The sequence below is a fragment of the Priapulus caudatus genome, unplaced genomic scaffold (assembly GCF_000485595.1).
Source record: "Priapulus caudatus unplaced genomic scaffold, Priapulus_caudatus-5.0.1 Scaffold61, whole genome shotgun sequence".
NCBI lineage: Eukaryota > Metazoa > Priapulida > Priapulimorpha > Priapulimorphida > Priapulidae > Priapulus > Priapulus caudatus.
The window spans coordinates 564687-577635 of record NW_014577122.1 but is presented as its reverse complement, the minus strand read 5'-3'; the positions used below and the strand labels follow the sequence as shown (position 1 = coordinate 577635).

Below are 12949 nucleotides of genomic sequence, written 5' to 3'. Positions count from 1 at the left end.
CAAGCAATTAATGTTAGACAACATTAATTCAAATCGTCCAGGTTTTTTGGATTTTTAACTAGTTGAGAAACAATCTTATCAGGTAAGAATTTGACGATTTGTTTAGTCCCGTTAGTTCTTACTTTTAATGTAAAAAAATGAGAATTTTTTTTACAAATTTTACCATAGAAAATTTGTGACGTAATCCCTTTAAGGTTTAGAGGTTTCACAAAATCGACCCTGGGACTGTGAAATCCGCGGATTTCCGCGGATCCGTGGAAGATTCTCATCCCTGTATATCCCCCCTCCCTCTTCTATCACCAAAGGTGAGCTACAGTGTCATTGACACTTTCATTACACATCATTGTATAAATTATTTAGCTTTTTTGAACATTTACATTTTTGGAGTTTTGCTACGAGCCAGTCTTATCTGGTTAGTAGAAACAAAATTCGGCAGACAAATGTTCTTGCTTACATTGATTTTATTTTACACCTTCTAAGCCTTTACAGCAAATCGTCGTAGCGGATACAGTCTTTGCTTTCTCTGCTGCTTCTTCGTCTTCAAGGACAATTCATGCTTGGTGAGGGCCCGTCTGATTGCACGCGTCTTTTTTGGTCTTAGATCAAGAGGCTTGTATTTCTTAGACTATAAAGAAATGTCAACATATATGAGTTTTGATTGTACAACCTGTACAGTTAGTACCAGCACATCAGTCCTATTGATCAAATTTATTTGTGGTCTTAGATTATTGTTGGCCGAGTTTGATCATATAAGCTGCACAAGAATCACATTTATGCACCCAACTTCAAGTGAAGCATATCATATAAATTTTATATTAGCTAACAATAATATTCAATGCAGGAATATTTAATTTAAGATAATGTACAAACGTTCCACAATGATAATTTGTGTTAAACACCACATTCAATACCTTGTAAAATTTCCGCAGGTTTTCCTTTTGTGTCTGGTTGATGACAGTGAGGCACCTTGCGATAGATTTTCTCACGACACGGCTGCAAAGTTATTTAAATAGTATTAGACAGTTGGATAGGTTGGTCAGACTCAGCGATTGCAGTTACACAGGAGGATTAGTCCACAAACAGGTGACATATAATATAAAAATTACGAGATGCGATTCGCAATCATGAAAACAGATCTACCATGACATCAGCCTCAGTGGCAACAAGTGACCCTTATCCAGGGATGAGATTGGAGAATTTAATTTTCAGCTGAAATTGAAATGAGCAAACAGAGGAGCGAGCAATGCGAGGACCGTAGGTCATCGCCACGCTAGGGGGGTCATGGGGCATGCTCCCCCGGAATTTTTTTTAAAAGAATGGTGCAATTTGGTGCATTCTAAGCTATTCTGAACACATTATAGGAGACTCTTGAATCACCTTTTCAAGTTGTCAAAAGGAACAAACGAACTATGAATAGGAAATCAGGGGGCTGAAAATAAGGCAAGTTTTTTTTATTAAATGTCTAGACATAATGATATTTTTCTGTTTCCACCCGTCGCTTGCATTGTTTTACTCAGGCATAAGCTGCCTTGCTGCGACGAGATTTGAATAAAAAAACAATGCGAATGAAACAATCAGTGCATAGTCATGCACACAACATGCACACAGCAACATGTAAACCCGGCCCCCTGGTCTGGTCAGGCATGGTCGTTACGTGATCAGCTACCTCAAATGTCTGCCCCTCTACTGCAGCCTGTGAACGAGGATTTTCTTTTCTGGTACACAAAAACAGATACACTGTATACTTCGCTGTCAGTCTACTGTCTACACTCTACAGTCTACAGTCAGGTGCTGTTGAGGGTATATAATTTAAATTTTTACATTGTTACCCCCCCCCAATTTTCTCAACGAATTTAGACGTTTTACAAAATCGACCCCTGGGACTGTCAAATCCGCAGATCCGCGAAAGAATCTCATCCCTGCTTATCACAAATTCTGAACTGATTTTGGCAGGCAATCGGTGTTCTTAGTTCATTGTATCTAATGCGCAAGATATAAAATTCCGTTTTCGATATCCGTTTCATCTAACGAAGCAGATGCGAAGGTATTTAACTTGATCCCTTACATTTTTGAGAGCTTGGAAGCGGCACCACCGGTAACTTTAGCAACACGGAGAGCAGACAGTTCAGTCTTCAACTCTTCTAGCTGCTTCAACAGTTCCTCCTTCTTCTTACCACGCAGCTCGTGGGCCTTGACTTTGGCCTACACAAAAATATATCACAAGGTCAGCCATTTTGCAAATCAGTGACACATGAACGAATCGAATGGATCGAATAAAAATAAATCCAGGGCAATAGAGTGATTGGCTTCACATAAGAGCATCATTAATTAGTATGACTATGACTCATGAGACACAACCCAGATCAACAGCAGTGGAGCTAACAACCGACTTTCTTTTTGTTATTGTTTGGCCTTTGCAGATTTGTCTACACCAGGAGTATGCTATATCGTAATTAACCCGATAAAGTTACACTTTTTGTAATACGTATTCCTACACATATTTCTGTGCACTATTTTATAAGTTTCTGCACTAGTAAATAACATTTACTATTAAATTTACACGTACTACTGAGTAAATGAGTATCAATAGATGGGTATAAGCATCACAACAACAACAAATAACAGGTTGATACGCGGCTCCGCTGTACCTCCTTCGCTTATTTTATAAGTTAAAACGTTAACACATATATACGCCTAATAAATGCAAAATACAGTTTTACAGTAACGCTGATTATCACGGATTATTATAACATGTGTAACTTACCATTTCGATGGTTTACTATTAGCCGGAAAAGAGATCGAAAACGAGGCTGCTCACCAGGAACTCGGGGTTATGCAGGTAACTTTAAACATTTTAAAAACGATACTAAGCTAATAAAAAGAAAACGTTAAGAGTAATATTAAGTAACAGTTTATATTAAAAATAACAGTATTAATTTTAAGTAATGCTGCAATTATAGCTAAATAAAACTAAACGGGTCTTTATGACTGAGGCAAAGTTGATACGGTTTGCCGCTTCCGGTTGGGAGTAACTAAAGTTGCAAGATTCTTGTTAAACGATGTCGAAAGCTACCTCATCTACGAAGTTCAGGACGGTAGATGTTGACCAGTATAATGAAGACAATTATCAAGATGAACAAATAGAAGACGCAAGTAGTGCAGGACCTGACGAAAATCAAGTGAACCAGCTGCTCAATATATATCCTTTTCGTGCAAGGTTTTCAACTTCCGTTTCGCATCTACATTGGCTTGAGATGATAGGTTATTACTATTAGTATTACTATTACTATTAGGTACATACTCTGTTACTCAACTTCTCAAGTCATGACACTGACAGTCATGTCACTATCATACACACACATATTATCCAGAGAGACCGGGTACAAGATGGCGTTGCGCAAAAGATGCGTTGTTCCCCGACCGCCGAGAGCGGTTAAGCCGCGCACTTCCGCGGGACTGGGCGCACGCGACCGCGGTGTGTCTCGCGACCTCGGTGTGTCGCAGCATCCCGCGCTGCCCGCTCTACGGATTCGCGCGCCGAAGGAGGGCGGGCGCGCGAATCCGTATAGCGGGAAGCGTAACATCGCGCAGTTTTCGTCACACACCGGCTCGGCTATGGCGGCCTTCGGTGGGGACATTTCGGTGGGGGCAGCGCGGGGTCAATAGGTTGGTAAAACCTCGCACGTACGCAGTCAGGCGCCGGCACGGCGGGAGCGCGTTTGAAGATAGCATCTAGGCCGCGCCACCCCACGTGGAGCGCCGTACGACTCTTCGTAAAAAGCTCTGTGATAGACATAACTCTATACTCGGCAGTAGTGCCCGTCATCGCGTAGCGGCCAACGAGCGAGCGCGTCATCGCTGATTGACAGCATTTCTGGAATTTTACGTCTTAGCCATGAGGCACGCCACTCCAAAAAAAGTTTAGGGACCGTTTGGAGATGGCCTCAAGCCGTCCATCCCGAAATGTCGGTTGGATTGCGCCCAGTTTTCGCGGAGTGCGTTTTCAGACCCCTGTCTCAGATATCTGTCTAAATGGACAAAAAGGGGGCGGCGTATTAGCTGTTGGGGATGTGCGCTGCGCGCAAAAACCGGGGCCGCAAGTCTGTCAAGAGCTAATAAATACCTAGAGTGTACAACGGGAAAACGGGAAAATAGTGCTATTTCACGGCAATATTATTCTACTTTGTATGCGGTTCTAGACTAAGTTAAACTTCATGGTATTGCGTTAAGCAGCATTCTTTGCTCTCTAAAATAAGACCAACCGCTTGTCTCAGGGCTCGAATTAAGCGACGAGAAGGGCAAGGCAATTTTTTTAGGGCATGTGAGAAATCGCCTTGAATTTTCTCTAAAATGGAAGGGCACAGAGGCAATTTTAAAAAGGCACCAAGGCAACTCTCAAAATTTGAGAAGGGCACAAAGGCACTTTTGTAAAATAAAGGAAAACTCATAACAAATTATTACATCAACATCGTCTTGCTTTTAATGTACAAAACAATATGCCCCCATGTAAGCTTACACCGTAACACCGACCCCTGTATACCCCCCTCTGCTAATGGAAGTACAGTAACAAGAAATTTTACATGCCCGCTATCAGGAGCGAATAATTATCCGATGCTGTTATTATTCCCTCCTGCGACTATCGGTTTTAAGCTCATCATTGCAACTACAGCACACACGCGCACAAGTTATGTTGATTCGACTAAAAACGAAACTAGGGCAGTAGATTAAAGGGCACCGACGGCAATTACACAAAAGGGCAAGGCAGGTGACTGCCGTCGGTCGGGTTGGATTTTCAGGGGCAGTACGGCAATTGATAGGGGCACCGACGGCAATTGCCGTCGGTGCCGTCGGTTAATTCGAGCCCTGGCTTGTCTCTACGATACTCCTAGGCCGAGATATTGGAGCGTAGTCATGCCTCCCACAGGCGTCACGTGGCCTCGCATCCACAATATTCACTATCCTTCTCGCCTTTTGCGGGTCTGGCTATCGTCTTCTGTCGCCGCTTGGAGCGCTGATAATTGATGTCACATGCCCAAATTTGGTACTCTTACTACACCATATAGTAACTGAGCTGCGTTGTAGAGACTTAATTTAGAAAACATTGCCGGCTCTATCTTTCTTTTTTTTATTAATTTATTTTGATAATTAACAAAGCATACATTACGGCGATAACAGCATAAATAAACAAAATGCAGCTAGAAAATTATCGTGGATAAAAACACAAAAAGCGTGGCTAACACACTTATTACCTCCGCAACGGAGTTGCAGGGAGGTAATGTGACCCCTCTCGTGTGATGTTCGTGTGTGTGTTCGTGTGTGTGTGTGTAGCCAGCAGCGAGGCAGCTGTTATAAAAAAAAAAGAAGCTTTCTGAGTGATACAATACAAAACAGTGCTATATACCATGAAGAAAAAATATAAAAGAGAAAAAAACTTCAGCATATTCTGTACAAGTAAAGTGATTACGGTAAATGTTTAGCAGGTAGAAATGATTTTTCCTGAGTAAATACAGTACAAAGCAGTGCAGAACAACATGAAGAAAAACTAAATACACACAAAAAAACTTCATCAAATTTTGTACAAGTAGTACCCTTTTAGCACATCATTTCGACACTCGGTTCGTACACCATTATATCCACATTACAAACATAACATATTTCGCACACACTCACATTTGTATAGATATAAACGTATTGAAAAGTGCAATAGTGTTGGGCAGTTAAAATGGTAATTTTTGAGTGATACAGTACAAAGCAGTGCATATATACAACATGAAGAAAAAATAGATACAAGAAAAAAACTTCAGTATAGCCTGTGCAGGCAAAGTGATTAAGGTACACTTTACCCATAATTGTCTATCATGACGGGCATTAGCCGTGCTAGGAAAGATAATGGGAGATAAGGGCATAGGCGATGCCCCCGAAAGTCACCGATGATAACCGAAACGCCGTTCATTCATAAAGTAATCGCGGAAAAAACCGAACTCTCACGAAGCGACTTTCCTCACCCGCAAAAGGCGAGAAGAATAGTGAATATTGTGGATGCGAGGCGCCGTGAGACCTGTGGGAGGGGAAGTTTACGAGCCAATATCTCGGCCTAGGAGTAATAGTATCGTATTGACAAGCGGTTGGTCTTGTTTTAGAGAGCAAAGAATTCTGCTTAATGCAATACCATAAAATTATTCTAGACTCGCAGGCAAAGTAGAATAATATTGCCGTGAAATAGCTCTATTTTCCCGTTTTTCCGTTGTAAACTCTAGGTGTTTATTAGCTCTTGATATTATACATTAGCTCTAGTACTATAGCCATCGTCACCAGCACCATCACCAAGCCCCTTCCCCTGGCAGTACTGGCCAATACATCGCGGTCATCATGTACTTCGTTATCATGGACTGTGGTCCGAAAGTAAAGTAATCAGTACATAACCCGCCCTAAAATCACTGACACCAGGTTCTCTCGGTACCGACTCTTCTCATAAATTGGTTGTCTACAAGACTGTCTGCCCATAAGGGTGAACTAGGCAGTTTCCTAGTATGTCAAGTTGGGTTGAGTACTTATTCAAGATAAAGCTCAATTTAGGGCACGTTTGGTTGGGACGAATCCGTCGGATCGCGATCATGTGATCCTGATCCGCACAAACAAACGAGTACTCGTCATACAACGAAATAAAATATCTGAGTGACACACGCATAACACTTGCTAGCAGGGTCGGGTTCGGTGGATCGAGATCCGTGGATCCGACCAAACAAACAGTCAGATCGACGGATCCAGTGGATCGAGATCCGTGGATCTGACCAAACAAACACGCCCTTAGTAAAGCCTCCATGGGATTGCACACCAACGAAATTGGGGTATTATTGGGAAGCGTGAGAGTAGGAAAGTTACCAGATAGAATGACATAGCTCTGGGTAGACATGGCTTTTACTTGATTGATACTAATATTTTACGTACACAGGTGCACAACACATTGGCAATCGAATAAACTTTATTTTGCGAGTGGTTGAGAATTTTCTTGTGTCAGTAGCAAGCACTTCCTATTATTAAGGAAAGGTTAATCACTGTAGCAGATCCTGCCCTGATCTTTTACTAGCCATGGTATTAAAGTTATTCCTTGCATTAATATTTTTGGTTAGCAATGATATATTCCTTAACGTTTAGTTGTTACGGCGAAGAATGTGGAAGCCTTACAAGTGGCACTGAAGAATCCACCTATAGGATCAAAAAACCAGGCTGAAAAGGTTTGTGAGAGCAACATGTCAAACTTGGCAATAGTTTTAATGATCAGGGGTAGCGACGTTGGATTTCCAATAATTTAGCCTTGCACACTTTATTGTTTTTAGCTCATCTGACATAGTCAGATGCAGCTTGTAGAATTGCATGAGCGTGCATCCGTGCGTCCGTCCGTGCGTCCGGCCGTCTGTCCGTTCGTCAACAGTTGGGCACAAATCTAAATGGCACAACGTACGGTCACGATATTCGGGACATGGGGGGGGGGAATCCGAAAACGAGTTGGGATGTCGAAGCTGGGGGGTCAAAGGTCAAAGGTCAAGAGGTGTAAAAGAAGGGGGAACATTCCCTCCTTAACTTAAGGTATAGGGAGGAAATGCAGAATTGCGGCACAAATCTAAACGGCTCTCCCTAGGCTCGTGATAGTCGGTGTATAGCATCATGGTAGGAAAAGCCATCACTGTGCCGAAATTGGAGGTCACAGGTCAATGGGGCACAGGGCAGATTTTAGACATTTTCTGAGGACATGGTCTGACGGAGCGATTGAAAAACTTTTTTGTTTCAGCGGTGACCTAGCATTTTTATGGCTTTATTGAAAGGACCATGAAATGTACTTTCTGCTGACATGCAAAGAGTAAGTGTCGGATAACCTTTTGACCCTCAAGAGGAGGGTTAAACATGGATTCCTGAACTGCCTCAATGACGTCACAGTGTTGTCATATTCATGGCACATCCATAATCTAGAAACCCAGTAAGCCTGGATAGCCGAACGCGTACAGCACAGACGTCACGGCTCAAAGGTCGTTGGATCAAATCCCATCTGATTTTTTATTATTTACCTGTTTTCTGTATTTTTCTATCTTTATCCATTTAACTATTTTTTTCAAATTAACGCAAATATTTACATGATTTATTTACAACAATTTAATAACAACAAATAATTTTTTTTTTAATAGGGTTAAGGTTAGGGTTAGGGTCACAATGCACCATAAAACAGGAGTTTCAGGCACCCGATTTGTATCAACCAATGGGATTTGGGAGGTATGCAGAATGCAGAAGGTTGCTGAAATGATGTGTACGCAACTGCGTATCTGCATATCTGCGCCCAGCAAAGGTGTCACTACGCACGACTTAAAGGTTACGTTTATAACCTTAGCAACAGACCTCAGATGAGCCCAGTCGCTCTGCGGCTCTTGTCTTTACGTATAAAGTGGACTATTTTAATTCAGTTAGATATCTAGAAGCAATGTAAACTGTATATACTTCAAGATTCTAAGCACTTGTAACTTTGCAGATGTGCGGCAGCATTGATCTATGCATGGGGGTACCCAGGACTGGGGAGGAGAAAAACGAAAGTAAAACCTTTCCCAGAAGCTCCCCCGACATTCCTAGAGCTTGAAATATATTATTTGGCCAACTCTATGTTACATGTACATGCTGTTAATGCCACCCAATGTTTATTTTTATATACCATTTTGTTACTCACTGCTAGTAAATAAGCAGACCACCAACTTTTGTGCAGGACCACCGACTTTCTGAAGTTGGTGGTCCTGCTGTCCACTAGATTTTCAGCCAAAATTCGAACCCTGCATGCAAATGTGGCTTTGTGTCGCTGAGAGGGTCTATGTCCCCCAGGGTACTGCCGGAACGTACCCTGGTACTATCTAATATGCCGGACCGTACCTCGCCTACTCCACTAACGAGTCTATGGAGTCGCCTACGCCTACTCCCTAACCCTAACCCTAACCCTAACCCTAACCATACCAAATAGTTACGAGGGTACGTTCCGGCAGTACCCTGGGAGACATAGACTCTATGAGCCTTTGTGTCCAATGTGACAAGTTTGTAGGGCATAAAGTCACACATGTACCGTTGTACGTCATGGTAGAAATACCAATGGAAAATTGGGCTACCACTTTTCATTTTGGGCCAGAAAAAATAAATATTTTTTTTTGGAGTGTCAAGCACTGATAGTGTTCTCCGATTTATTGTAAACGAAACTGTATATCATGGTATGGGAAAACTAAATAGATTTACTGCTAGGCGAGTGTTTGAGATTGATTCTGAGCTCAGATTTGTTGAATTTAAAAGCATTATAAACTTTATGTAAATTAGGGCTAGCTAACATTGAATGTCAAGTAATTTAGCCTTGCACTCTTCTTTGTTTTTATTTACTCGTGATTTTAAGTTAATAGTTTTGCTTTGTATTGGAAAAGCTAGTTGATTTTCTCACATTTCTTATCATACAATGCAATTAAAAGATTCCATGCATTTAAAACATTATTATACCATGTACAGTGAATTAACTGCTACAAGCTTGTGTCCTTTATGCGTTTGTTCATACTGCTTCAGGATAGGGCCGTGCAGCTTGTGATCAGAGTGCTACTGTCATTCAAAGCCAGTGAGATAGAGAATGCCATCAGCAAGTTGGATAGGGATTCCATGGACATCTTAATGAAGTATATATATAGAGGATTTGAGAACCCCAACGATGGCAGCAGTGGTCTCTTACTAACATGGCATGAGAAGGTATGGAAATAAATATTTCTGTGGCACATGTCATTCACTAGCGAATGCATGGAATTCACCCTGCTGATGTATATTAAATTTGTGAAGGTCAATTCAACTTGATTTCTGCCATTATTAAATATTTGTCAATTTATTATCGTGGCCACATGAAAAATCTATACTATTACTAGCAATAACCTTCAGTAAATGCGATGTGCTGTCCCCTGGTGGCAGCAAAGTATATATTACAGATAGCAGACTGGTGAAATCAGTAGTGCCAGGTTTTAATGTTTTAGCACGTTAGGATATCTAACTAGTAAATTTATAAATAGTATAGTCTACTGATGTAGTTGTGTGTATTTACTGTGTAGAGTTTTTTTCTGTTGTTTCATTCAGGCATTTGCCAGCGGTGGTATGGGCTGTATCATGCGAGTGCTCACAGATCGAAATAGCGTCTGAGCCCATTTAAAGATTGCCACCAAATGATCCAAAGAATCGCCAACCAAGTTTATATAATTTTTTGTAAAACAGGGCAATTTTTGGATCAAGGATGCTCCATAACATTTGTTATATGCCGGTCAGCAGGCCAAGTAGCAGATAAATAATAATTCAAACTGGAAATATCCCGTGGGACTTTGTTTCCCTGAGAAGGTCGATGCAAATATAGGAGACCGTCACCAATAATGAACTGCCATTGTGTAAGTTTGGTGTGTTATGGAACAGGCTGCCCGTGAGTGAATATAGTTCTTATTGCTGCAAGATTTGCTTTTGCATAAAGCAAATATATAAGCTTTTCTGATCAAATTTCATGCATCTTATTATGATTAAAAACGTACAAAGTATTTTGTTCTTGAAAGAAGAGTACGGGCACTTTGTGTGATTACCTTAATTGTGGGCAGTCATTGTATCATAAATGAGACATCTTGAGTTTGAATAATATTGTGTATGGGGTCGTGCTAACGTGGTTATCTCTATTCATTATGTGAAAGAGGTTTCACTGTGGCGTTGGGCTTATGCTGTTGTAATGACACAAGTAACGTAATCACCGGATCATCAGCCAATCATCTTGACTGTTGTTGAATTATTCAAGGCTGCTAGTGGCTCATGTGTGGGCACGCTACTATTCTAACACATTGGTGATTCTGTTCCCCCTCGTTATTGACTGTGGAGGTTAATGAAGATCATGCCCCCCCCCCTCGTGCTACATTGATTTAATCATTTTGCAGTTAAACTTTGTCTTGTTTATCACCTAGGACTGTACTCTCGCACTCGTGCATTCGATACAGTTAAAAGAGGTGTTGGTAGAGCTCTCTACTGTGTAAACGCGTGAAATATTTACAGCATGTAACGCACCTGTGCCGGTGTTTACTCGCTCACTCGTGAGTTTGTGTATTTGTCTATGTACTTTGATTATGTCCATTGGAGTGGTTCTCCACGAAAATTCAGTTTTGTTGCTGCACTACAGGTGGAGGTAATTTCATTATCTCACCATCGTTATTCACTTATTCATTTTCTGTTTTTTACATTGAAGTGTTGAAAATTCTTATTTTGATTTTAAGGCACTTCTTTTTGTACATTCCAATTAAGGGTTTGTTATAACTATTGGCTTATTATCATGAACACTAAAGTTAAATAAGCTAGTTGATACTGTGTCATCTGGGAAAATGCTGGCAAATGCATATGCTGTTAAAGGTGTGCATAATATATTATTGCAATTGCCACCCATGTCTAAGTAAAGCTAGTGTAACTACTTGAGGAATAATTCAGCCATGCCTTCTGTGTTGAGAAGCAGAGGCACAATAGTTGTGCTGTGCTGAGTGGGGAGGGGAGTTTGACTGCATAGCTGGCAAGGAAATTGAACGTAAATAATGAGGGTACTGACACGAGTATTGGTCATCAAAATGCAATTACATGTCACTTGAAATAGCTGTACAGCGTGAGCGAAATCTAGCACTCCTGACGTATGAATGCACTTGGGCCAGTAATACCTATACCTGAGTGGAGGGGGTGTGAATGCGATGTAGCCCAAATATGTCTGAAGGTGTGTGTGTGTGTGTGTGTGTGTATGACTTGGTCTGATTTGTCTGCTTGTAATTAAAGGCAGTCGATGAATACACATTATGATTGATCTGGTTTTCATTTGCACACCATTCTCGTAAAATGAAGTTTGGATTTTGTCGTGAGACAGTGCAGCATATTCATGGGTTAAAGTAGCAAGCCGTTTACGCGACGATACAAATTGATTTAGTTTCCAAAATTGTTAAAATATACTTTGTTCTAGGATGTACAAAACAGTATCGCTTGTATTGACAGTATTGTCTAATCACCTCTTTATTATTTCACAAGAATAACACTTTGCTCTAAAACTACATTTACATGTATCATGTATGGCAGAACTTCAGTGACAAAAAGTGTCGAAATTGTATAAGGTAATATATAATTGTACCTCGACTGCCAGGCACGTTCCGTTATGACCAAGCACAACAGTGACAGAAACAGCAACACGGAATTATGCAGCACGTGGCTATATAATAGCATTTTACTATACACCAGCAATCACAATACTATGTATACGAGCAAGGCTGACGCTCCATTAGGAGTGTTCCCAACTTTGATATCACTAATGATTAATGATTAATGATTGATAATCCTAACCCTCCCCCTAACTCTAACCCTAACCTAAATGACATTAAACCACAAACTAATATATGACCATGACCATATATATATATATATATGTTTTTTTGACCATTAATGACATTAAAGTTGGGAACACTCCTAATGGAGTATCACCCCAAATAATGCACGAAGATACAGTCATAATCCACGGTGTGCGGTTATCCGTGGACGGCGCACAGTTACCTGTGCACTCACAAAATATACGAATCTAACTAGCTGAGCTTAAGGCGCACACGTGGCAGTACAATACAATACAATGACGAATTCTTACGATCTGTAGTTCGTGGTGCCGGTAGTCTTGAGCGTCTTGAGCAGCTTGATCAGAGCTGCGACCTGCCCCTGCCCCTGTCCCTGCCTCTTCCTCTGCCTCTTCATCTTCCTCTTTCTCTGGTTGACTCGACCGCCGAGTGCCTCCGACGCTGAGTGCTTGATAACTGTCATATGCTCCCCTTATATACCCGCCAGCCCAGCTTGGTTTTGCATAGAGAACACACGAAACGTGCACGTTCTCACGTCGTGGTGGAAGCTCAAGGATGAG

At 41.2% G+C, this 12949-nt stretch overlaps 2 protein-coding genes across 2 annotated transcripts; one reads left to right on the top strand and one right to left on the bottom strand.

The window, feature by feature from the left end:
• Positions 1-443: 443 nt before the first annotated feature.
• LOC106821167 (60S ribosomal protein L35) lies at positions 444-2867 on the bottom strand. The gene is made up of 4 exons (XM_014825860.1): positions 2765-2867; positions 2066-2202; positions 912-993; positions 444-625 (listed from the first exon to the last, which is right to left on the bottom strand). Exons 1-4 carry the CDS (start codon positions 2765-2767, stop codon positions 476-478), a joined length of 372 nt encoding a protein of 123 aa, XP_014681346.1. The 5' UTR covers positions 2768-2867; the 3' UTR covers positions 444-475.
• A 121-nt stretch (positions 2868-2988) lies between these two features.
• On the top strand, positions 2989-12029 carry LOC106821166 (actin-related protein 2/3 complex subunit 5-like). Its single transcript, XM_014825859.1, has 4 exons — positions 2989-3199; positions 7163-7235; positions 9577-9753; positions 10129-12029. The coding sequence occupies exons 1-4, from the start codon at positions 3060-3062 to the stop codon at positions 10189-10191; spliced, it is 453 nt and encodes a 150-aa protein (XP_014681345.1). The 5' UTR covers positions 2989-3059; the 3' UTR covers positions 10192-12029.
• Positions 12030-12949: the final 920 nt, after the last annotated feature.